Here is a 25,838-nt window from a genome sequence, read left to right as displayed (position 1 = left end):
CTCTCTCCTTCCTTGCTTATGTTTTTCTCCATAGCATTTATTATTATTATTATTATTATTTTTTTTTTTTTTTGAGACGGAGTCTTGCTCTTTCGCCCAGGCTGGAGTACAGTGGCGCTACCTCGGCTCACTGCAAGCTCCGCCCCCCGGGTTTACGCCATTCTCCTGCCTCAGCCTCCGGAGTAGCTGGGACTACAGGCGCCCGCCACCTCGCCCGGCTAGTTTTTTTTTGATTTTTAGTAGAGACGGGGTTTCACCGTGTTAGCCAGGATGGTCTCGATCTCCTGACCTCGTGATCCGCCCGTCTCGGCCTCCCAAAGTGCTGGGATTACAGGCTTGAGCCACCGCGCCCGGCCGCATTTATTATTTTTTAATGTATGATATAATTTACTATTTATTTTACCATTCCTCTCACCTGTCATGAAGGCTCTGTTGTATCCCCAATGCCTAGAAGAATGCCTAGCACAAAACAGCGAATATTTATTAAATGAATGGATTTGTGAAATGAATGCATAAATGAATATCAGATATGAAATCTTTTGGAAGTGGAAGGTATCACGGCCAGTAAAATTATTTATTAATATGTTCATAATCTTTTTTCTTTACTCTAATCCCATGATAGATTATAAATAATCTTAATAACAGTATTCACGTTTGCATTCTCGCATCCCTGGCATGGAGTCGTACACACAATAGGCGCCCAAAGAAAGCGTGTTTGACTTGATCGCTGGAGCATCCGCCGGCACCGCCCAGGACCCGCCCCGGACCCGCCCCGCCCCCTGTAGCCCCGCCCCCCGCATGCTGAATGCCATATAGGCGAGTGACGTCAGGCCGTTTGTTGTCATTGGCGGCTCCCAAGATGGCGTCCGTCATGGAAGGGCCGCTGAGCAAATGGACTAACGTGATGAAGGGCTGGCAGTACCGTTGGTTTGTGCTGGACTACAATGCAGGACTGCTCTCCTACTACACGGTGAGTCCTTGAAGGGCACAGCTCCAGGCGCCTCGGGGCCGCGTTTCCTGGGTGGAGGTGGGGGACCGGGGTTTTAGGTGGCTGAGTTGAGATTGCTAGTCTGGGGGTGCCGCCGTACGAGAGGGTTCCCTTGTTGGGGAGGGTTTTACGTCTCGGATAGCCAATGAGGGTGAGGGAGAGAGGGGCGCAGCCAATAAATAGAAACTAGCTGTCTGATTTATGGGTTGGGGGTGAGCCAAGTTTCTTTTTTAGGGTCCGCTGTTAAGCGATAGTGGGGTCTGGCATGGTTGTGAGTGGGTAAGGGTGGTCGTAGTCATGGCTTAAAAGGTCCAGTCGTGCGGTTCATGCCGTCTTCCTATTGTTGTCGTGGACTTTACACTGTCCCACCAGGCCCGGTAGCCGGCCGCACCCCTTACCTTCCCTCCAGGGATTGAAGAGCTCTGCGTCCTCGGAAGAGTGACCGGAGGAGCCGGGACACGTCCAAAGGTGACCGGCCCTCGGGCAACACCAGGGGGTCCGAAATCCCTCCAGTCGGTTCAGGTTGTGTGTCTCATTCAAGGGACGCACCCCTCTATTTAGCGGGAGGCGAGCTCAAACGACGCCTTAACTTTTGAGAACCGAGGATTTCCTACACGCGAGTCTCTTGGCGAAGAGAGACAAGGGATAGTGCAGTGTCCTCTTATAGTTATATTCTGGGTTCAGGGCTTCACTGTTAACATGAATTGGTGGCCATGGACAAGTAGATGAATTGCTATGAATCTTATGTGGTTTTTTGTTTTGCTTTGTTGTGTGTGTGTGTGTTTGTGCGTGTGTGTGTGTGTGTGGTTTTTTGTTTTTGAGACGGAGTCTCGCCCTGTCGCCCAGGCTGGCGTGCAGTGGCATAATCTCAGCTCGCTGCAACCTCTGCCTCCCGGGTTCAAGCGATTCTCTTGCCTCTGCCTCCTGAGTAGCTGGGATCACAGGCATGCGCCACCACACCCGGCTAATTCTTGTATTTTTAGTAGAGACGGGGTTTCACCATGTTGGCCAGGCTGGTCTTGAATTCCTGACCTCAGGTATTCCGCCCGCCTCGGCCTCCCAAAGTGCTGGGATTACAGACGTGAGCCACCGCGTCCGGCCTTGAATCTTATGTTTTGACTATCCCCTCCACCCTCATCGCATTCGATATGGAGGGTGGGTGGTATTAGGGAGATAACTTATTTGGAAAGGTACTTTCTCCGAATGGTGTGTAGTTAACGATAGATGATATGAGGGAAGAAAATACTTAAAAGGACAAAATAGAATGCCCACAAAGCTTTAGAAAATAATAGAAGACAGGAAGAAAAACATATGATTATGGAAGAAGGGTTAATGTTGATGAGAGAAAGGGGACACTGAATTTATTTGTTCATTTAAAAAATATCATTGAGCTGCTATTTACGTTTTCATGCCAGCAAGAATCAACAGTAATAAAGACATTTACTGTTCCTCTTCTCTGGAGCTTATATAGTAGCTTAGTGAGTCCTTTAATTCATTTCACTCCTAATGACTCTGCAAGGTGGTTATTCATTATCTCCATTTAATATCCCCAGTAAGAGTTTTGAAATCTGAGGCTCCAGGCTTTTAAAACAATTTGCCCAACATCACATAGCACTAAGTGACCGAATCAGGTTACCAAATTATTGACTTTTTCTACTAAACTTCACTTTCACTACAGGAAGGAGAAAGGTGTTAAGTTGTGAGTTACTAAAGGCAGGCTTGCAAAAGTGAAAGTATTACTTTCATCATCCTTCAACTGTCAGCTTTCTTTCTTTACATAGTTTTTAAAGGGAAAAAAAGACTAAACCTTAATGAGTCTTAAACACGTTGTTCAAGATTGTCTTTAGGTAGACATGAAAGAGAGGCAACTGAATATTATATCCTGAAAACTCTGGAATTAATGAAAGCCATGGTTTAGATAAAGGAAAAGTAATAATGGGGTTTCAGTAGATGTGATAATCAGAAAATCCCATAAACCCTATTCAAGATAGAGTGATTTCAGTGAGTGGCACTATGCAATTAAGTTACTTTACAAATCCCAAATTTGTGTGGCTCTGAATCTAGGACCATACTGGAGAGACCCGCAAGCTGAGGTTCTTGGGAATGCCTAGCCCAGAAAGAATCTTCCTTTTTCCTCTTTTTCTTCCTTTCATGTATCCTTTTTCTGCTTTGTTGCCGTTTTAGTTTTTGAATACTTGGACAAATATCTCCTTTCTTACTGGCTAAATATAGGGTTTAAAAAAAATACTTGGCCGGGCGCGGTGGCTCAAGCCTGTAATCCCAGCACTTTGGGAGGCCGAGACGGGCGGATCACGAGGTCAGGAGATCGAGACCATCCTGGCGAACACGGTGAAACCCCGTCTCTACTAAAAAAATACAAAAAAACTAGCCGGGCGAGGTGGTGGGCGCCTGTAATCCCAGCTACTCGGGAGGCTGAGGCAGGAGAATGGCGTAAACCCGGGAGGCGGAGCTTGCAGTGAACTGCGATCCGGCCACTGCACTCCAGCCTGGGCGACAGAGCGAGACTCCATCTCAAAAAAAAAAAAAAAAAAAACTTTTCCCCCTTCAATACTTATCCTTCTTTTTGAGACTAGATTCCCTAAAACATTATCCTTGCCAGAGGAGGTAAGTATTGTATTTCTCACTAATGACTGTTTAGAATATTTTTTTTCTTTTCTAGTTCTTTGATATTAAAGTATTTGCTTACAGAGAAACAACAGACAATTGTTGTACCATCTTGTGAAAATAAAATGATACCCAATCTCAAATTAGAGGAGGTCTAGTAAAGATGGGAAAAGGTTAGATATTTATTTAAAATGGAAGGTAGGAGACACATTGGATATTGGCAGTGAATTCTACACACATGACATTATTTCAGTCCATTCGGATTCTAAAGGATTTGAAGGTACATATTATTGATTTGCATGTGGCTAATAACTTGGAGCTACATCTTCCAGGAAGAATATGTGAATTAATTGTGTAGCCTTCCAAGCAAGGCAGTAAATAGCATACCTTTATTTCTTGTTTCCAAAATCGCTTGACTTGTAGTCTGTCTCTGTGGTTGTTACTATATTCTAGGGTGGTCCTGAAAACCCTGAACTAAACTAGAGTGACCTTGTTTTAGAGTTGGCCTTACTGAGAATTGTTATTGAGATAATCTCAGGATTGGGTTAGGATCATTGCGATTGCTGTGAACTGAATAGATTTACACAAACCTCACTTCAGCCTGTGTCCTCACCAGACTTGGTATCAGGGGATGGAATGGTCTTTATTCTTTTATTTCATTTCATAATTTCTTTTGTTTTAATAATCTGTGAGTCTTTAGTTTTTGAAAAAAGAGCTTGTTATATTTTTATTCTGCCCAATACAGGAACAGGGAAACTGATTATTTCCTTTAGGAAAGTAGATTTGGGCGCTCTTTTCAGCTCTAGCTTGCTCTCTCTTATTTATTAGAAATCTAATATGCTATAATTCATTCAGCAAGCACTTATTTAGGGCTGACTATAACAGGCATTGTACTATATGTGATAGGAGTGCAAGCATGAAGGGGAAGTAATTCTCCCATGTAGGAACTCACAGTCTAGCAGAGCAAATACCTAAACATCATTTCAAAGCAATATGCCAAATTCTGCAACAGAAAAAAGAACCAAGTACTGTGGGAACATTGCCTGGAAAAGGCCAGAGAGACATTTGGGCTGAGACTAAAAGGATAAAGGTAGAAGAGACGAAGGACATTTCAGGTAATGGGAAAGGATATGCACAGATTGGGAAGCTTGAGAACAAAAGGTGCATTAAGAGAATATTGAGAATTTCTAAGCAGCTCTAATATTAAGGTGTGTGTGGAAGGTAACAGGAGATTATGTCCAGAAGGTATTTGGAGCCATGAGGTCAGGCCTGGAGATGAAGATCTGTTGGAATATAGCACATAATTTATTAGTTGAATTTTTATTAGATGAAATGGCCAGGGAGAGCTAAGGATATAAATTTGGGAACACTATGTGAGCAACCAATTGTTTATGTGGCTCATAATCACAAAAGAAGATGTGGAAGGAAGGAAAATTGGGGGAGGTATAGATCTATGAGGAGTTGAAAGTTTAGAAAGTTAGAGGAGTTTGTGCCTTTTGTTAATTTATGAAAGGTTACTGAGTACCTACTGTGTGCTGGGCACTTTGTTAGGAAGTGGGGTTAAAGTGGCAAATAAGATGGAAATTGTTCATGCTCTCATGGTACCTATAAAATGTTGGGGGACATACCATATAAGAGCTGTGATAGAGGAAGCACAGGGGGATACATAGGTGGGCTGGCTACTTGACTCAGTCTTGGAGGGTTAGGAAAGGTTTCTTGGAGAAGCAGGTTTGTTATGACTTGAATGATGAGTAGAGATTAGCCATGTGAGCAAAAAGGGAAAAGTGCTTGAGACAAAGGGAATAAAAGTTTTTTGGAGGAGATAAGATTAAGCAGCTTGTCATTTCTGGAGGTTGGGCTGTGAGGTAGGTAGTAGTGAGAGATGAACTGGAGAGCTAAGCAGGAGGACAGATAATGAAAGGCTTTCTTGGCAAACCATGTTAAGGAATTTAAACTTTATCCCTAGGGCAGTGGAGAGTTATTTCAGTGTTGTAAGCACTTTTTATTATTATTGAAAAAACTTTTATAGAAATTAAAAAAAATTTAAATCTATTTTATTTATTCATTTATTTTGAAACCAAGTTATAAGACGGGCTAATTTTGTATTTTTGGTAGAGATGGGGTTTCACCATGTTGCTGAACTTCTGGGCTCAAGCAGTCCACTTGCCTCTCAGCCTACCAGAATGTTGGAATTACAGGCATGAGTCCCTGTGCCCAGCCTATTATAGAAAATTTTTAACATTCGGCCGGGCGCGGTGGCTCAAGCCTGTGATCCCAGCACTTTGGGAGGCCGAGACGGGCGGATCACGAGGTCAGAAGATCGAGACCATCCTGGCTAACACGGTGAAACCCCGTCTCTACTAAAAAATACAAAAAAAACTAGCCGGGCGAGGTGGCGGGCGCCTGTAGTCCCAGCTACTTGGGAGGCTGAGGCAGGAGAATGGCGTAAACCCGGGAGGCGGAGCTTGCAGTGAGCTGAGATCGCGCCACTGCACTCCAGCCTGGGCGACAGAGCGAGACTCCGTCTCAAAAAAAAAAAAAAAAAAAAGAAAATTTTTAACATTCATAAAAGTAAAGAGCACAGTAAAATGAATTCATTTCATCCAGCTTATACAAATACCAACAAATGGCCAATCTTGTTTTATTAGTACTCCCATTAACTCCTTCCTCCTGTATTGAATTATTTTTAGAGCGGATCCCAGACACTGTATTTTTTTTTTTTTTTTTTTGAGACGGAGTCTCACTCTGCGCCCAGGCTGGAGTGCAGTGGCACCATCTCGGCTCACTGCAAGCTCCGCCTCCCGGGTTCACGCCATTCTCCTGTCTCAGCCTCCTGAGTAGCTGGGACTACAGGTGCCCGCCACTACGCCTGGCTAATTTTTTTGTATTTTTAATAGAGATGGGGTTTCACCGTGTTAGCCAGGATGGTCTCGATTTCCTGACCTCGTGATCCACCTGCCTCGGCCTCCCAAAGTGCTGGCATTACAGGCGTGAGCCACCGCGCCCGGCGACACTGTATTATTTCTTTGTGAATATTTCAGTATGTGACCAGGCATGGTGGTTCACGCCTGTAATCCCAGCACTTTGGGAGGCCGAGGCAGGGAGATCACCTGAGGTAAGCAATTCAAGACTAGCCTGGCCAGCACTATCTCTGCTAAAAATAAAAAAATTTGCTGGGGGCAGTGGCTGGCGCCAGTAATCCCAGCTACTTGGGAGACTGTGAATTCAGTCTCTCTGTTCAAGGAGAATCACTTGAAACAGAAGGTGGAGTTTGCAGTGAGCCGAGATGGTGCCACTGTACTCCAGCCTGGGTGACAGAGCGAGATTCTGTCTCAAAAAAAAAGAAAGTTAAGGTACCTCTATTTTAAAGAATGTTATCAAAATACTTTTATTACAGCTAAATAGTAGTATTTATTAATATCAAATATCCAGTCTGTTCAATTCCTAGAATATCACAAACATTCCTTCCTTACCAGTTGTTCTGAGTCAGAATTCCAAACAAGATCTGCATATAAAATTATAGAGTCTCTTTTAATCTCTAGTTCTGCCTCTTTTTTTCTTGGCAATTTATTTGTGTAAGACACTAGGTCATTTACTCTGTAGAATTTTCCACATTTTGGATTTATTTTATTTTATTTATTTATTTATTTATTTATTTTGAGACAGAGTCTCGCTCTGTCACCCAGGCTGGAGTGCAGTGGCCGGATCTCAGCTCACTGCAAGCTCCACCTCCCGGGTTCCCGCTATTCTCCTGCCTCAGCCTCCCGAGTAGCTGGGACTACAGGCGCCCGTCACCACGCCCGGCTAGTTTTTTGTATTTTTTTTTAGTAGAGACGGGGTTTCACCGTGTTAGCCAGGATGGTCTCGATCTCCTGACCTCGTGATCCGCCCGTCTCGGCCTCCCAAAGTGCTGGGATTACAGGCTTGAGCCACCGCGCCCGGCCACATTTTGGATTTTGTTGGAAGCATCATTTTGGTATGTTTAAACATGTTCCTTTGTCCTCTGTATTTCCTGTATAAATTGATAATTTGAGCTGAAAGCTTAATCAAATTTATTTTGTTTCTTTTGGGCAAGAATACTATATAGGTGGAGCCTATCAAATCAAGAGGCATTTGATGTTAGCTTGTCTCTCTGTAGTGTTAAAATTGATCAATAGGTTCAGGTGAAATGTGTGTGTGTGTGTGTTTAAATATGGTTGCAGAGACGTAATCAAGAGGTCGCTTTTGATGGAATTTAGTGACTGGATGTGAGTGAAAGGGGAAGAGTCTGAAGACATGTAGGTTTTCAGCTTGAGCTGGATGAATGATAAAAAGGAAGATAGGAAGAACAGGTTGGGGGAGAGAAGTGGTTGCTTTGGGGCATGTTGAAATTGACATTAAGATGTGTTATAGCCTGAAGCTTAGGACAAAAATCTGGGCTGCATAGCCTCTTATCAGTCAGTAAAACATAAAATAAATCTGGGCTGCAGATAAATATTAGTTTTTCTTTTATGGAGAGTTGAGAGAGTCAATAGAACAGAGATCTTTGGATAGGACTCTGGAAAATACAACTGGATTTAGTTATCTATTGCATTATGACAGATTACTCCAAAACGTAGCAACTTAAAACAACCGTTTGTTACCTCATAGTTTCCATGGGTCAGAACTTTGTGTTCTGGCTCAGGGTCTCTTATGAAGTTGTAATCAATATATTAGCCAGTGCTGCAGTCATCTGAAAGGCTTGACTGGAGCAGGAGGATCAGCTTCCACGATGACTCACATGGCTGTGATCAGAAAGCCGCAGTTCCTTGCTGGCTGTTGGAAGGTGGCCTCAGTTCCTCACCAGGTAGCCTCTCCATTGAGCTGCTTAAGTGTCATCATGACAGAGCAGCTGGCTCTGATCCAAGTGAGAGCAAAGAGGAAGCCTCAATGCCTTTTATGACCTAGTCAGAGACCACCACTTCTGCCTTATTCTGTTCATTAGAAACAAGCCATTAAGTTCCACTCATGCTCCTGGGGATGAGAATTTCAGGCATGAGGAGGGGAATTAGGCTTTACCTTTTGAAAAGAATTTATGGACAGATTTTAAACCACCACAATCACAATTTAAGGGATTGGCAGAGGGAAAAAGCCTGCACAGGAGAGTGAAAAGGGATGCCAGAGATGTAAGAGAAAAACTAGAAGAATGTGGCAGTCATGAATGGCAAGGTGGAAGTAGTAAATTGGCTTGAATACTGCTGTAAGGATTAAATAGATGAGGTCTAAACCATATCTATTGGATTGATCAACATCATTGATGTTCCTAGGAAGAGCAGTTTCCATGGAGTGGTAGGTATGGAATGTAGGTTGGAGTGGCTTGAAGAGTAAATAGGCAGGAAGTATATGAAGTGAATGGAGATTATTCAAGATGTTTCATTGTAGAAGGAGCAAAGAGGATATGGAATGTGGAATGAAGGGGAACAGTTTTTAAAATAGGAATATGCTTAAATGGTATAGGGATGGGAAGCAAGGTCCATGTTAAAAATGAGGATATAGTCAGGACACAAGGAATATAGTGAAGATTTAGGACTATGACACTGGGAACTGGAAAAAGGAATAGATAAGGAATAGCTAAATATGATTTGTTTAGTCATTACCCACAAATGTTTAACCCTCTTTCTTGATTTGTATTGCTTTTGGAGAGAGGGTTAGAAACTGAATTAGTAAGTTACCTGGGCTACTCAAGATATTCTTTGTAAAAGGAGTCGTTAGAGAAATCATGTTCTTTGCTGTTACACACTGTCTGGAAGAGACTTGTGATGACTTTGCATTTTAAAACCACTGCTAGTCAAAACACATTTAAGTGTTATTTGGCAGTCTTTAGCAATGTTTAGCAGATTATAAAAAAAAAATCTACCCTCTAATTCTTGGATTTTAGATTTTTGAATGGCTTAAATGTATGTATTTCTCTTGCAAACATGTGAAAGAAGTAGTCTCAGATTCTCCTAGAAAGGTATCAGCACCACTCCCTTCAAATATTTAAAAGCAAATTTATTCTTTTCTAAGTAAACCATTCTTGAATATATCAAATATGATTTTTATTGAGCTTATATATGGTACTTTTTTTTTTTTTGATGGAGTCTCTCTCCGTCACCCAGGCTGGAGTGCAGTGGCGCGATCTCCACTCACTGCCACCTCCACCTTGTGGGTTCAAGCAGTTCTTCTGTCTCAGCCACCTGAGTAGCTGGGGTTAAGGCGCCCACCACCACGCCCGGCTAATTTTTGTATTTTTAGTAGAGACGAGGTTTCACCATGTTGACCAGGCTGATCTTGAACTCCTGACCTCAGGTGATTCACCTGCCTCAGCCTCCCAAACTGCTGAGATTACAGGTGTGAGCCACCTCACCTGGCTATATGGTACCTTCTAATAGTCCAAATCTAATAGAGAAGCTTTAGAATTATAAAAGGAACAAAAGAAAAATTGTATCTAAATCTAAATGGGCCGGGTGTGGTGGCTCATGCCTGTAATCCCCCAGCACTTTGGGAGGTCGAGGTGGGCGGATCCCTTGAGGTCAGGAATTTGAGACAAGCCTGACCAAAATGTGAAACCCCGTCTCTACTAAAAATAAAAGAATTATCCGGGCGTGGTGGTGCACCTCTGTAATACCAGCTACTTGGGAGGCTGATGCAGGAGAATCGCTTGAACCCGGAAGGCAGAACCCATGAGCCAAGATTGCGCCACTGCACTCTAGCCTGGGGGACAGAGTGAGTCTCAAAAAAATAAAAATAAAAAAATAAATAAAAATAGATATAAATCAAAACGCCCTGAAAAGACATAAAGAAACTCCCTAAGATAGTGAGTAGTATCAGTGGGAAGAATTATTTGGAAATTTTTTATCTTTTACTTTCCTTGAATACTTTAGATAGTCTTGATTTTTCCCTTTTCTAAGACTTCTGAACTTTTCTCATATAATTCCTTTGGGCATTAATCATTTTACATCTGCTACAATTAACATATCTCTAGTACATTCCCTATCTGTACAGCAAGCTTGTAAACCCTTGATGGCAGTACTGAACATTATTATCTTCAAGCCCTACAATGAGGCATATTATTCTCCTAGTGAATAGAATAATGAATGGCCCTTCAAATTCGAATTTTAGGTGAGTGAGATGCAGAAGGCTGTTTGGAATTCTTGTTTACACAGCCTTGTAAGTTTTACGGAATATACTAATAACAAATATGTATGTCTCCACAGTTTATGTAAAACCTGATTGAGTTTATATTAACAAGAGAGGTTTTTTGTTTAGTCATCCAGAGCCTGTGGAACTGTGTGTGATCTTTTGCTTCCTGTGTTGTAACAGATAAGCAGTCAATTCTTGCTTCTGTTGCAAGCAGTTTTCTTGACGGTAATAATTTGTAGAAAGATGTAGAGTTGTTCTTAAATATGCCACTCCAAAAGTGGCAATTGTATGATTAGATTTTATTTTTTTAAATGTAATTTAATTTATTTTTAACTAATCTAGACCATGCCAGTTGGAAGGATTAGATTTTCAAATAGGTAATCCCGATCAAAACTATAACAGTGTACAAACGATTTAGATTAAGGATTGAATTTCTTTTACTTTTATAGAGAAATACAGACAAAGAAATGGCCACCCCAATCGATTGTTTTCCTTCTCACTTATTTAATTGTAAAGGATTATCTTCTTTTTTTTTTTGATGGGGTCTTACTCTGTCACCCAGGCTGGAGTGCAGTGGCATGATTTTGGCTCACTGCAACCTCCACCTCCAAGACTCAAAAATCCTCCCACCTCACCTCAGCCTCCTGAGTAGCTGGGACCATAGGCATGCACCACCACACGGGCTAACTTTTTGTATTTTTGGTAGGTACGGGGTTTCACCATGTTGGCCAGGCTGGTCTCAAACTCCTGAGCTCAAGCAGTCCACCCTCTTCGGCTGCCCAAAGTGCTGTGATTATGACTGTGAGCCATTGCGTCCAGCCCAGGATTATTTTAAAAATGGAATTTTCTTGCAGAAGTTAAGTTTACATGTTACATGGGATCATATAAATGGAATTATATTCAAGGGAAGTGTTTCCGGGTATTCATAATTAATTTTTTTCTATTCACATGACAATGTTAAAATTATTATAAAAGTTGATTGTCTATTTCTTGGAGTTTTGTTCCACTGAGGCCCCATGATAAGATTGTCTACTTATTTCTTGTATTTTATCTTAGTATTGTTATGGCACAGCTGGGTGAAAATACACTGGATGAAAATGTGATCTGTCGTTCTGGCAGCTATCTCTTGTCTCGCAATCCTCTTTTTTCCTCCATCACTCATTGGAGATGCCATGCTTACCAGAGACAGTGGTCCATTTGGTGGGAACACTCTCAACTCCTTGTTCGCCCACCTATTTTAATATATCTGTTTTCCTCTTTATTCTTGCTTTTACCTTTCCCTATCATAGTAGAAGAGGTAATCCTGTGTTCTGGGTTCCATTTGCTCACAAACTTTTCAGGATCTCAGTCTATAGATTTTCTCCTCTATTTGCTTTCTCTCCTCTCTCTATTTAACTTCTTCCTCACTACAGATTTTTGTTATTTAAGAATATTATTATTGTGCAATATAACAAACAGTTGTAATCATTTTATACAGACATTTTTAGATAGCCTGTTGCTTTTTATTCTTTTTTTCCCCCCATGACCAGATCTCACTCTGTCACCCAGGCTGGAGTACAGTGTGCTATCACAGCTCACTGCAGCCTTGACCTCCCAGGCTTAAGCAATCCTCCTGCCTCAGCCTCCTGAGTAGTTGGGATTGCAGGCATGTGCCACCATACCAGGTAATTTTTGTATTTTTTTTTTGGTAGAGTTAGGATCCCATTGTGTTGCCCAGCCTAGTCTTGAACTCCTGGACTCAAGTGATCCTCCCGTTTTGGCCTTCCAAAGTGCTGGGATTACAAGTGTGAGCCATGACACCTGGCCGTCTTTAATTTTGATGATGTCCAGTTTATCTGTTCTGCTGCTGCTTAGGCTTTTGGTGTCATATCTGAGAAATCATTGCTTAATCTAAAGTCACAAAGTTTCATATCTATGTTTACTTCTAAGAGTTATATATTTTAGCTATAATGGGTAGGTCTGATCCATTTTTGTTGTTGGTTATGGTGTTTTTTGTTTATTTTGAGACAGAGTCTTTCTCTGTTGTCCGTCCTGGAGTGCAGTGGCACAATCACAGCTTATAGCAGTCTCAACCTCCGAGGCCAAGTGATCCTCCCACTTCAGCCTTCTGAGTAGCTGGGACTACAGGCTTGTGCCACCATGTGGGCTAATTTTTTAATTTGTAGAGGATGGGGTCTTGTCATGTTGCTCACACTGTTCTCCAACTCCTGGGTTGAAATGATCCTCCTGTCTCAGCCTCCCAAAGTACTGGGATTATATGTGTGAGCCACTACACCTGGCTAGTTTTTTTTTTTTTTAATGGAATGAGGTAAGGGTCCATCTTTATTCTTTTGCATGTGGATATCCAGTTATCCGAGCATCATCTGTTGGAAAGACTTCTTTCTCCATTGAATTGTTTTGGCATTCTTGTTGACAGTTAACTGACCATAAATGTGAAGATTTGTATTTGGACTGTCAGTTCTATTCCATTGACTTACTTGTTTGTACTTACGCCAGTACTATACTGTCTCAATTACTGTAGCTTTGTAGTAAGTTCTGAAATTGGGAAATGTAAATCCTCTAACTTTCTTTGTTCTTTTTCAAGATAGTTTTGGCTATTCTGGATCCTTTGAATTTACATGTGAATTTTAGGATGGACTGGCTTTTTCATTAATGAATTAACATGTTCATCTCTCCTACACTGAAAAATGTTTCTCCTAATTCTGTTTTTTTCTGAAAATATCATCCTAACCTGTCTTCCTCAATATACATTTGTCTATTGAAATCCCTGTCTTTGTTAGTACATCTTGTATTTACTCGACAGCATTCTTTTTTACCTCCACATTTCACTGAAAATTCCAGCAGAGGTCCCCAGTGATAGCTTTGTTGCTAAACCCAACGAGTACTTTTTTTGCTCTTAATCTTAGCACTGTCTCTACAGTGTTTGATGACGTTAATTACTCTTTTACAGCTTTAAAAATTGTTTTACTGTTCTTGAAGAGATGACATTGTACTCTTAATTATTTTTCCACGACTGTACTAATGAAGGCCTCCTCTTAATTTTTTTTGGAAAGGACTATTGCAGTACTACTCTAAATTTTTAAAAGAAGAGTCAAACTATATAGTAGAAGGAAGAAAAGTCACACCTGAAATCCTACTTATCTGTGTTTTGGAGAATAGCTTTCCTAACAACTCTTTATGCACAAATACACATCTGTATGCTTTATATAAAATGGAATCATTTTATACATGATATTCTACAACTTAAAAGCATTTAAAAATTTTTCTGTGTAATTTAGTGTACCATTTTGTATTGTATTTCTTCAAGATGCAAATGAACAAAAGATAACATTTTTTCTTCATCTTTATTGAGTAAGATCTCAGTCATCTGGCTTTGGGAGATTAAAATTCCTACGCTGGCCTGGTGCAGTAGCTCATGCCTGTAATTTCAATACTTTGGGAGGCTGAGGTGGGAGAATTGCTTGAAGCCAGGAGGCGAAGGTTGCAGTAAGCTGAGATTGCACCACTGCACTCCAGCCTGGGCGACAGAGCGAGACTCCATCTCAAAAAAAAAAAAAAAAAAAGAAAAGAGAAAGAAGAAGGAAAAAATATCTAGATTTTTTTGTTATGACTTTACTATGACTTTGTGATCTACTTCAATTTATCTTTCTTTTTTTTTGAGATGGAGTCTTGCTCTGTTGCCCAGGCTGGAGTGCAGTGGTGCAATCTCAGCTCACCACAGCCTCTGCCTCCTGGGTTCCAGCGATTCTCCTGCCTCAGCCTCCTGGGTAGCTGGGATTACAGGTGCATGCCACCACGTCTGGCTAATTTTTGTATTTTTAGTATAGACAGGGTTTCCCCATGTTGGCCAGGCTGGTCTCCTGACGTCAGGTGATCTGCCCGCCTCGGCCTCCCAAAGTGCTGGGATTACAGGCGTGAGCTACCATGTCTGACCTTAGCTTGCCACTCTCTATCCACTTTAGCTTTTCTTCTGTTCCTTTGAAGTTCTTCAAACTTGTTCTTGCCTCTCGGCCTCTGAATGTTTTCTGTCTTCTTGGACAGGTCTAGCGTGGTTGATTACTACTTATACAGGTTTTCATTCATATGTCATTGTTATTGCTTTATTTTGTTTTTCTTGCTTATTGTCTGTTTCTGTCTTGTATGAATAAAATGTAAGTTACATTAGAACAGAGTTTGTTTATCTTCATCATTTTATCTCCAGCATCTAGAGCAATGCCCAGCACTTAGTGGCTTTTCAGTAAATATAGTCATGGGTTGCTTAACAATGGGGCAGGATTGTGGGGAGTTACCTTCTGAGAAATTTGTTAGGTGATTTTGGGTTTTGTGGATGTCATAAAGTGTGCTTACACAAATTTAGATGATATAGTTTACTACATACCCAGTCCATGTGGTAGGCTGCAACCCTGTGCAGTGTGAAACTGTATGGGCAAGCCAAAGGGAAAACTTCTACTTCGGGCTTTGGAGGTTCGCTGAAATGCAGCTGACAAAAGGCAGATTCATAGGAGAAAAGGCATACAAATTTACTAATGTGGCTGGGTGCGGTGGTGTGTGCCTCTTGTCCCAGCTACTCGGGAGGCTGAGGCAGGAGAATTGCTTGAAACTGGGAGTTGGAGGTTGCAGTGAGTCAAGACTGTGCCACTGTACTCCAGCCTGGTTGACAAAGCCATATTCTGTCTCAAAAAAAAAAAAAAAAAATTATTAATGTGCATGGGGGAGGGGAAGTTACGGAGTGATTATCCCAATCCCCTAATGGAGTACAGTAGTTTACATGCCCTTTTTCACAGGGGACAGAGGAGATGGGGAGTGTAGATAATTCTTTTAAAGGGTACTAAATGCTTACTGGGGAGAATGAATGGGCCAGAGAGACAGAAAAGTCCATCCAGGTGTAGTTGCTTTTCTCAATCTTCTTTTCTGTGATAGATAATGAGATTTCCGAAAGGGGATAGAAGACAATTGTGGTTTTTTTGTTTTGGTAAGATGCTTTTTTGGTCAGATAAGGAAATGCCAGAGAGTCCCTCCCGGCACTGGGTCAGGAAGAAACAAGACAAGGTTAGAGGGACTTTGATCCTAAGGTTTATTTCTAAGGCCTTTCAATTTTCAAAAGCACTCACCGTGCCTAAGTGCCTTATTTTCTGGGGAAGTCATTTTCTGCACTACAACATTACTGTACTGAATACTGTAGGCAATTGTAATATAATGGTAAATATTTGTGTATCTAAATGTATCTAAGCATAGAAAAGATACAAATAAAAATATGGTATAAAAGATAAAAAATAGTACACCTGTGTAAGGCACTTACCATGAAAGGAGCTTGCAGGACTGGAAATTGCTCTGATGAGTCAATGAGTGAGTGGTGAGTGAATGTGAAGGCCGGGGATATTACCATACATTACGTAGACTTTATAAACACTGTACATTTAGGTAACACTAAACTTACAAAAAATATTTCTTTCTTCAATAAATTAACCTTAGCTTACTGTAGTGTTTTACTTGATAAACTTTTAATTTTTTTTTTAACTTTTTGACTCTTCTGTGTTGACACTTGGGTTTAAAACACAAGCACATTGTACAGCTGTACAAAAGTATTTTCTTTCTTTATATCCTTACTCTATAAGCTCTTTTCTATTTATACGTTTTCTTATTTTATGTTTTTCATTTTAAGCTTTTTCTTATTAAAAATACAACTGCCCAATGGGTTCTTTCTGCCCACTGTGCAAACAAAATCAATTCGTGGAGACCATGGCGTTACAGCAAAAAAAGTTTAATTGACAGGAGGCTGGCCTCACTCCGAGGTTAGGGGTTTTTCAAAGACAGTTTGGTGTGCAGGGGCCTACGGTATGGGGAGTGCTGATTGGTTGGGTTGGAGCTGTCCTCTTGTGCTGAGTTGCTTCTAGGTGAGGCCACAGGAGCAATTGTCGTGTCCATGTGGAGCCATCAGTTGTCAGACATACAAAAAACTTGAAAAGATATCTCAAAAAGGCCAATCTGGCTGGGCATGGTGGTGCATGCCTGTAATCCCAGTGCTCTGGGAGGTAGCAGCAGGAGGATCATTGAGCCCTGGAGTTTGAGACCATCCTGGGCAACATAGTGAGACCCCATCTCTACAAAATATTTAAAAAATTAACCAAGCATGGTGGAGTGTACCTGTGGCCCCAGCTAGTTGGGGGCTCAGGCAGGAAGATCACTTGAGCCCAACAGGTCGAGGCTACAGTGAGCTATGATCATGCCACTGCATTCCAACCTGGGCGACAGAGCAAGACTCTGTCTCAAAAAGAAAAAAGATCAAGCTTAGGTTCTTCAGTAGTGATGTTGTCTGCAGAAGTAATTGTGACCTCCAGAATAGTGGCTGACAATCATTAGCAGAATTCAGGCTCCTCTAATCTCCTAGCCTGGTGGTCTCTCATTAGCTTTACAAAGGCAGTTGAGTTTTGGGGAAGGATTATTATCATTTAAACTATTAATGTCTCCCAAAGTTAGCTTGGCTTAAGCCTATAAATAATTGCAGCTTGAAAGCTAAAGGCAAAGGGGTGTTGGCTAGATCAGATCTCCCCCACAGCTATAATTTTCTCACTGATAGAATTTTTGCAAAGATGGCTTCAAAAAGTAAGATACAAACACATTAACAGAGGTCTACATAGGGTCCATATCATCAATATCACTGTCTTCCACCTGTATATCTTGTCCCACTGGAAGGTTTTTAGGTCAGTAACTCACATGGAGCTGTCTTCTCCTATGATAACAATGCTTTCTTCTGGAATCCCTACTGAAGGCCCTGCCTGAGGCTGTTTTACAGTTAACTTTTAAATATATCTATATATGCATGTATATAAATAGAAGGTATACATTCTAAAATAATAAAAATACAGTATAGTAAATATATAAGGTAATGTACTTATTATCAAGTATTATGTACTGTGCATAATTTATGTGCTATATTTTATATGTCTGGCAGCACAGTAGGTTTGTTTACAACAGCATTGCCACAAACATGAGTACCACATCATTAGGCAATAAGAAATTTTCAGCTCCATTATGATCTTACAAACAGTACCGTGAAGTAGTTGATATTCTTTCCTTTGGACAGCGAAGACACTGGAATTTAAGAGGATCACATGGTAGTTTCTATGTGTGTGATCAAGGTCTAACTTCAAGTAGAATGTTCTTTCTGGGATATACTAGATTAGTAGTGATTGAAATGATGATAAACCTGTTATCACTAGTTTGCTGGCAGGTGATAAATAATTTACATCATTATCACAATTAAATAAACTTTCTGCACAGGCCTTTCTGAACTACAGTGATCTATTGTAATGCTAAGGTTAAGCAAGGACTCTTAATCTTATCTCAATGGAAAGACTACCGTCGGGGGAGAAGTGGTGGGGAGCAGATACTGAAGTCTCAGAGTTTGTGAGTGATGGGTTTTTTATATTTACATGGCATAAGTATAGAAAGGCAGTGGCAAATTCTCAAAGAAGATAGAGTCTACCTTGGAATTTTACCACATGGAAGAAGAGTAAGTTTAAATTTCTGATAGGCAACATCCACTGTGACTAGTTAAAATGAGAGTCATTTTAACTCTTCTGCCTTTATTTCTTTTTGGAAACCCATACCTTTTGAACTAAAGTTACACTTGATTAAAAAAAAAAAAAAGAGAGTTTGTAAATTGCCTTTTAAACAATACTTTTGTCTTTTTTTTTTTTGATACGGAGTCTCACTCTGTCACCCAGGCTGGATCTCGGCTCACTGCAACCTCTGCCTCCCGGGTTCAAGTGATTCTCCTGCCTCAGCCTCCCAAGTAGCTGGAATTACAGGCATTCACCACCATGCCTGGCTGATTTTTTTGTACTTTTAGTAGAGACGAAGTTTCGCCATGTTGGCCAGGCTGGTCTCGAACTCCTGACCTCAGGTAATCCACCTGCCTCAGCCTCCCAAAGTGCTGGGATTATAGGTGTCAGCCATCTCATCTGGCCACTTTTATCTTTATTATAAAAGTAAAGTAAGTCCAGGCGAGGTGGCTCACACCTGTAACCCCAGCACTTTGGAGGCCAAGACGGGAGGATTGCTTGAGCCTGGTGTTCAAAACCAGCCTGGGCAATGTAGGGAGATCCCCGTCTCTACAAAAAAAAAATTAAAAATTAACCAAGTGTGATGGTGCATGCCTATGGTTCCAGCTACTGGATGGGGATGGGGGATGGGTGTGAGGTAGAAGGATCAATGAGCCTGGGAGGTAGAGGCTGCAGTGAGCTGTGTTCCTGCCACTGCACTCCAGCCTGGGCAACAGAGCGAGACCCTGTCTCAAAAAATAAAATAAAGTAAGTAAAATAAAATAAAAACAGTCTTGCACTCTCTCACGGGGGCTAGAGTGCAGTGGCATGATCATGGTTCACTGTAGCCTCAACCTCCTGGGCTCTAGCAGTCTTCTTACTTAAGCTTTCAGAGTCCTTGAGACCACAGGTGTGAACCACCACTCTAGCTAATTAAAAAAAATCATTTTGTAGAGATGGGGCCTCCCTATGTTGCCCAGGTTGGTCTCAAACTTCGGGGCTCAAGTGATCTTTCCACCTCAGCCTCCCAAAGTGCTGGGATTACAGATATGAGCCACCTTACCTGGCTTGGAAATAATTTTTTTTTTTTTTGAGGTGGAGTCTTGCTCTGTCGCCCGAACTGGAGTGCAGTGGCCGGATCTCAGCTCACTGCAAGCTCCGCCTCCCGGGTTCACGCCATTCTCCTGCCTCAGCTTCCGGAGTAGCTGGGACTACAGGCGCCCGCCACCTCGCCCGGCTAGTTTTTTTTTGTATTTTTTTAGTAGAGACGGGGTTTCACCGTGTTAGCCAGGATGGTCTCGATCTTCTGACCTCGTGATCCGCCTGTCTTGGCCTCCCAAAGTGCTGGGATTACAGGCTTGAGCCACCGCGCCTGGCCGGAAATAATTTTTAACAGTTTTTCATTGCAAACATTTTTCCTGAGTCCCAAGCTCCAGATTTGAACAAGGAGCTTTTGGAGCATAGCCCCATTCTTTTTTTTTTTTTTTTTTAGACGTAGTCTCGCTCTGCCGCCCAGGCTGGAGTGCAGTGGCCGGATCTCAGCTCACTGCAAGCTCCGCCTCCCGGGTTCACGCCATTCTCCTGCCTCAGCCTCCCGAGTGGCTGGGACTACAGGCGCCCGCCACGTTGCCCGGCTAGTTTTTTTTTGTATTTTTTTTAGTAGAGACGGGGTTTCACCATGTTAGCCAGGATGGTCTCGATCTCCTGACCTCGTGATCCGCCCGTCTCGGCCTCCCAAAGTGCTGGGATTACAGGCTTGAGCCACCGCGCCCAGCCAGCCCCATTCTAAATTGGAGTCTATAGGATGAGGCTTGGAATTAGGACTAAGCATCTGAAATTTCATGAGTCCAGCTCTTGTTCTTGCTAACCGCATTTTTGTGTGTTGCACAAATTTTTCTATCTTCTATAAAGTTTTGTAGTGCTCTTCTTGTTGTTCCCTTTTTATAATCTTACTATTCTGGGCCCTCTGTTAGTCTTTGTTAATTAGGGAAAAAGGTCCTTGGGCAATTTGATCGAGGAGTGAACTTGAGTGTTAATAATGGGTTGTCATTTCATAGTTTGGTGGGAGAAGTACTGATAGTGGAGGAGCATAAAACAGATTTTAGCATAACACTCCCTCATTATTTCTTTTAATCAACTCTGTGAATAAACATGAGTCAATATTTAGTATTTTGGGTGGTATCTGACAAACAAAACAAAAATAGAAAATCTGCCTTGAGGTTGTAGGGAAGTTGAAACTTTCCCTCTGAAGGTTTGAATCCAAGTCTACTGAAGTGAGTTGACAGTCGCCAGATTAACAGGAGAAAAGGTATTCAGATTTATTCACGTGCATAAGCATGGGAGCTACACAAAATATGAGACTCAAAGAAGGGCCAACTGAAGTTTTATACCATACAGAAAGGAATAGAGGGTTAGGGGGATCCTGGAGTTGTGGGGGAGGGGGGTTGCTGCAGGGTATGAGAGAGTGAGGAGAGGAAACATGGTGTATTAGTCTGTTCTCACACTGCTGACAAAGCCATACCTGAGACTGGGTAATTTATCAAGAAAAAGGTTTAATGGACTCACAGTTCCACATGGCTGGGGTGGCCTCACAATCGTGGTAGAATGCGAAAGGCATATCTTACACTGGGGCAGTCAAAGAGAGAATAAGAGTGGGGCACGCAAAGAGAGAATAAGAACCAAGGGAAGAGGGAAACCCCTTATAAAACCATCAGATTTCATGAGGCTTTTTCACTACCACAAGAAACAGTGTGGGGGAAACTGACCCCATGATTCAGTTATCTCCCACCGGATCTCTCCTACAACACGTAGGAATTACGGGAGCTACAATTCAAGATGAGATTTGGGTGGAGACACAGCCAAACCATATCACATGGCCAGCAAGGCTGGGCCGCCTTGTTATGCAGGAGAAATCTCTCAGTAGATCATCTGTGGGAAAAGTTTCTCTGTCAGACTTTGAAAAGTGTGTCAAGAGCAGAGTGTGGTGGGTTATACCTATAGTCCCAGCCACTGGAGAGGCTGAGTTAGGAAGATCCCTTGAGCCCAGAAGTTTGAGTCCAGCCTGTGCAACATAGATAGACCCCATCTCATTTAAAAAAAAAAAAAAAAGTCAGAACTTTAGTCTCCTTTTCCTGTGAGGTAATTTTCCTAGATTAGGTAAGGCAGATAAGGAGGTCTCAGAAAAAGGTGTTTGCACCTTGCTATTACTCCACTAATGTAGATTGCCTCTACAGATACAAGTCTCCCCTACCAAAGGACAGCTTTTCAGAGTTATTCTTGTGTCTGTAACCCCTCTGAACAGCTATCTCAAAATATGCCAAAGAAATACATTTTGGGGTGGTATATTTTGTTTTCCTTCAAGGTCTAGAATATATTACTAACATGCTATCAATAGTTTGCAGAACTTGGTCTACTATTTAGTATTTAATATTTAACTTTATAAAGGATGCAAAAACCCGAAGTCATCATGGCTGTGCTTAATTGAGCCCCATGAAAGTGGTTCTCTCCACTGATCTGTTGGCCTGAAATTCTGACTTGAAGATAAAATTGTCCTTTTTTAAAAATAGTGAAAAACCTGAGACTTGACAATGTAATAGTCCACTAGATCAAAGTCTATAAGTCCACAATCCTTTGCCTGCAGTTTCAAAATCCCTACAGCTCTGAATTAAAAAGATTTTTCCCCCTAAATTTATGATACACTCATTTGGAAGTAAAGCCTGTCTTGAACTGATGTATGGCTATTTATAATCTCTATCATGCTTAGTGTAAATATATGCATATTGTACTATAGATATATTAATATACTTGGTTGTGGAATTAATATCCTTGGCTACCCTAGACCTCACTGCAGGTGACACAGTTTATGTACTGTATAAACTGTGTATATGTGTGTGTGTGTGTGTGTGTGTGTATATGCTTTCTAAATTGTTCCTTCCTTCCTTCTGTCCGTCCGTCTGTCCTTCCTCCTTCCTTCCTTCCTTCCTTCCTCTCTCGCTCTCTCTTTTTTTTTTTTTTGAGACAAGGTCTTGCTCCAATATCTAGGCTGGAATTTAATGGCATGATCATAGTTCACTGTAGCCTCTAACTCCTAGGCTCAAGTAATCCTCCCACCTCAGCCTCCCCAGCAACTAGGAATATAGGCATGTGCCACCTCCCCTGGATGCCACTTCATTCTTTTTTTTTCCTCCCTTTGAGACAAAGTCTGGCTCTATCACCCAGGCTGGAGTGCAGTGGCATGATTCAGCTCACTGTATCCTCTGCCTCCTAGGCTCAAACCATCCTCCCACCTCAGCCTTCCAAGTAGCTGGGACTACAGGTGCACACTGCCACACCAGGCTCATTTTTGTATTTTTTGTAGAGGTGGGATTTCACCATGTTGCCCAGGCTGGTCTTGAACTTGTGAGCCCAAGTAATCCTCCTGGCTCGGCCTCCCAAAGTGCTGGGATTGCAGGTATGAACCGCCACGCCCAGCCCAAATTGAGTTACCTTTCTAAAATTGTGAAGGCTGGGCACAGTGGACCATGCATGTAATCTTAGCATTTTGGGAGGCCAAGGTGAGAGGATCGCTTGAGGCCAGGAGTTCAAGGCCAGGCTGGGCAACAGAGTAACACTCCATCTCTACTTTAAAAATAATAAAAATAACAATAAATAAGTAAATAAAATTGTCATTTCTAAAACACATCTGATCCAAAGTTCCTGGGCTAAGGGATGTGGATATCCTTTATCTAGTGACCTAGGAATGTACGTACTAGAGATGGCTCAGAAGTCAGGGTTACCGCCCTGAGGCACTGCTGAGAGGCTTTACAGGGTGACGTACTCGTCTGAATTCAGAAAGATCACTGATTTTACACGCAACCTTTGTGGTTGAGAAAAACCTTGAAGGAAGACTTAAATTAACCAGGTTTATAGTGACCGTGGTACAAATGTACCTTTGGATCCATACCTGGGTTCAAATCCTGTTTCTCCCACTTGCTATCTGTGAGTCTATGAACATTACTCAAACCTTTCTGAGTCACTGATTCCTCAGTTATAAAATGAGTATAACACGCCGGGCACGGTGGCTTACCGCCTGTAATCCAGCACTTTGGGAGGCTGAGGCGGGTGGATCACATGAGGTCAGAAGTTCAAGAAGAGCCTGACCAACATGGTGAATCCCCATCTCTACTAAAAATACAACATTAGCCGGGCGCGATGGCGCATACCTTTAATTCCAGCTACTCAGGAGGCTGAGGCAGGAGAATCAGAGGTTGCAGTGAGCTGAGATCACACCACTGCACTCCAGCCTGGGCAACAAGAGTGAAACTCCGTCTCAAAAAAAAAAAAAAAAAGATAAAGTGGGTATAATAAAAGAACCAATATCATAAGATCATTGTGAGAATTAAATAAAATAGTGTTTAAAGCACTAGCACAGTGTCTGGCACTTAAGTGCTCAGTAAATGATAACAAAAAGCTAAAGTTTATGGAGGTGTTTGACATAGTAATATTCACTAAATGTACACTGTGATCACCATTATATGAATCAGTATTCCAATTTATTCACAACAATAAATATAACTTAAGAAGACTCTACATTTAGGCTAACTGATACATTTATTCTCTGAATGCAAACTCTTTGGGCTGCCAAATTATAAGCAGCAGCAGACTAAAGTTATATGTTATAGGTATTTAGTGGCATTAGCTATTGACATCAAGATGCAGTATCTCCATATTAGAGACATACCTATTACCAGAATGGAACAGGTTTAATCTTTGGGTCAAAAAACTTCTATCCTTGCCTTCTGATATTAGTTCTGGCCTTCTTTAGTTCTAAAATACTTAGTATAATGATCTCCAGGCTGTTCCATCTCTTAAAGATGATCTTGTATACATCTCTGTTCTGATATATGTCTCTTTTCTTTAAGGGAAGGCAGCCTTGTTCCCAGGATCTTGGAGAGACCCCCAAAATCACCGTTACCTTGTTTACTGATATATTTTTGTATATTGAATCAATAGACATTAAATCTGATGCTCAAAATGAGACCATCTGTAACTGATGGGGAAAGGAGGGAAGGATGAGAGAGTTATCTATGATAACTTGAAGGATGAGTGATGGGGAAAATTTCTCCATTATTGTGAGTCTGTGACTACTCAAGAGTCTTTGCTGGTGTAGCTTTCTGGAAGCATAATGACATTTGGGGCTATTGAGTGTTATAAGGCAGTAACTAGGGAAGGCTCTCTACTACATTAAATGCTATCAGGATGGCTTTAAGAGTCTGTGCTCTCTTAAATAGAAAGGAGACTACATTCTGGGTGTGGTGGTTCACACCTGTAATCCCAGTACTCTGGGAGGCCAAGGCAGGAGGATTGCTTGAGGCCAGGAGTTTGAGACCAGCCTGATCAACATAGACCCTGCCTGTATAAAAAAAAATTTTTTTTTAAAGAAAAACAAGTCCGGGCACAGTGGCTCATACCTGTAATCCCATCACTTTGAGAGGCTGAGGCAGGCAGATGCCTTGAGTTCAGGAATTCGAGGCCAGGCTGGGCAACATGGTGAAACCGTGTCACTATAAAAAATAAAAAATACTAGCTGGGTGTGGTGGTGTGCCCCTGTAATGAGCTGTGATTGTACTACTGCACTCCAGCCTAGGTGACAGAGTAAGACCCTGTCTCAAAAAAATAAAAATAAAAATCAGACCAGGTGCAGTGGCTCACACCTGTAATCTTAGCACTTTGGGAGGCCAAGTCCATAGGATTGCTTGAGGCCAGGAGTTCAAGACCAGCCTGGCCAACATAGCAAGAACGCCTTTAAAAAAAAACTACGGGGCCGGGCGCGGTGGCTCAAGCCTGTAATCCCAGCACTTTGGGAGGCCGAGACGGGCGGATCACGAGGTCAGGAGATCGAGACCATCCTGGCTAACACGGTGAAACCCCGTCTCTACTAAAAATACAAAAAACTAGCCGGGCGAGGTGGCGGGCGCCTGTAGTCCCAGCTACTCCGGAGGCTGAGGTAGGAGAATGGCGTGAACCTGGGAGGCGGAGCTTGCAGTGAGCTGAGATCCGGCCACTGCACTCCAGCCTGGGCGACAGAGCAAGACTCCGTCTCAAAAAAAAAAAAAAAAAAAAAAAAAAAAAAAAAAAAAAACTACAGGAGTGAGTGGGTGTTGGTGCTATCATTTCCTGTTTTATAATTGTTGTAATTAGTGTATCTGTGTAGGATTTTGGCAAGTACTATTTATTAATTTACTTTTATTGACATAATTTTCTTCCAGTAAAAAACACAGATTTTAAGTGTATAATTAGATGAGTCTTTGCATTTATTTATAGCCTTGTCACTAATATCACAATCAAAATATGAAGCATTGCTGTCTTCCTGCAAAATTTCCTCCTGTCCCTTTCCTGTCTTTCCCATGCCCTAGAACCAGCATCTCAATTCCTGTCTTCATGGGTTAGTTTGCCTGTCAAGTTTTCCTTCTGTGTGCTAGCAGTAGATGGTCCAAGGTGCAACACTAGCTATGTGTGCAACCTCATATGCACTTGGAAATGAACTAACATGTCTCTCACTG

The 25,838-nt window shown here is 41.8% G+C and overlaps 1 protein-coding gene across 7 annotated transcripts in view; it reads left to right on the top strand.

Annotated features, from left to right (window-relative positions):
- Positions 1-622: 622 nt before the first annotated feature.
- Positions 623-25,838, top strand: part of OSBPL9 (oxysterol binding protein like 9) — a 171,314-nt gene continuing 146,098 nt past the window's right edge. For 2 of the 7 annotated variants that reach the window (XM_033226394.1, XM_033226393.1), the window contains exon 1: positions 828-970. In XM_033226394.1, coding sequence (XP_033082285.1) covers positions 860-970 — 111 coding nt within the window. In that variant the 5' untranslated portion in view covers positions 828-859. Of the gene's footprint in view, positions 971-25,838 lie in introns of all 7 variants that reach the window. The other 5 variants (XM_033226395.1, XM_033226396.1, XM_033226399.1 and 2 more) reach the window with 5 other exon arrangements.

The sequence above is a fragment of the Trachypithecus francoisi genome, unplaced genomic scaffold (genome assembly GCF_009764315.1).
Source record: "Trachypithecus francoisi isolate TF-2019V2 unplaced genomic scaffold, Tfra_2.0 Lachesis_group12, whole genome shotgun sequence".
Classification (NCBI taxonomy): domain Eukaryota; kingdom Metazoa; phylum Chordata; class Mammalia; order Primates; family Cercopithecidae; genus Trachypithecus; species Trachypithecus francoisi.
This window is presented reverse-complemented; position numbering and strand designations above follow the sequence as displayed.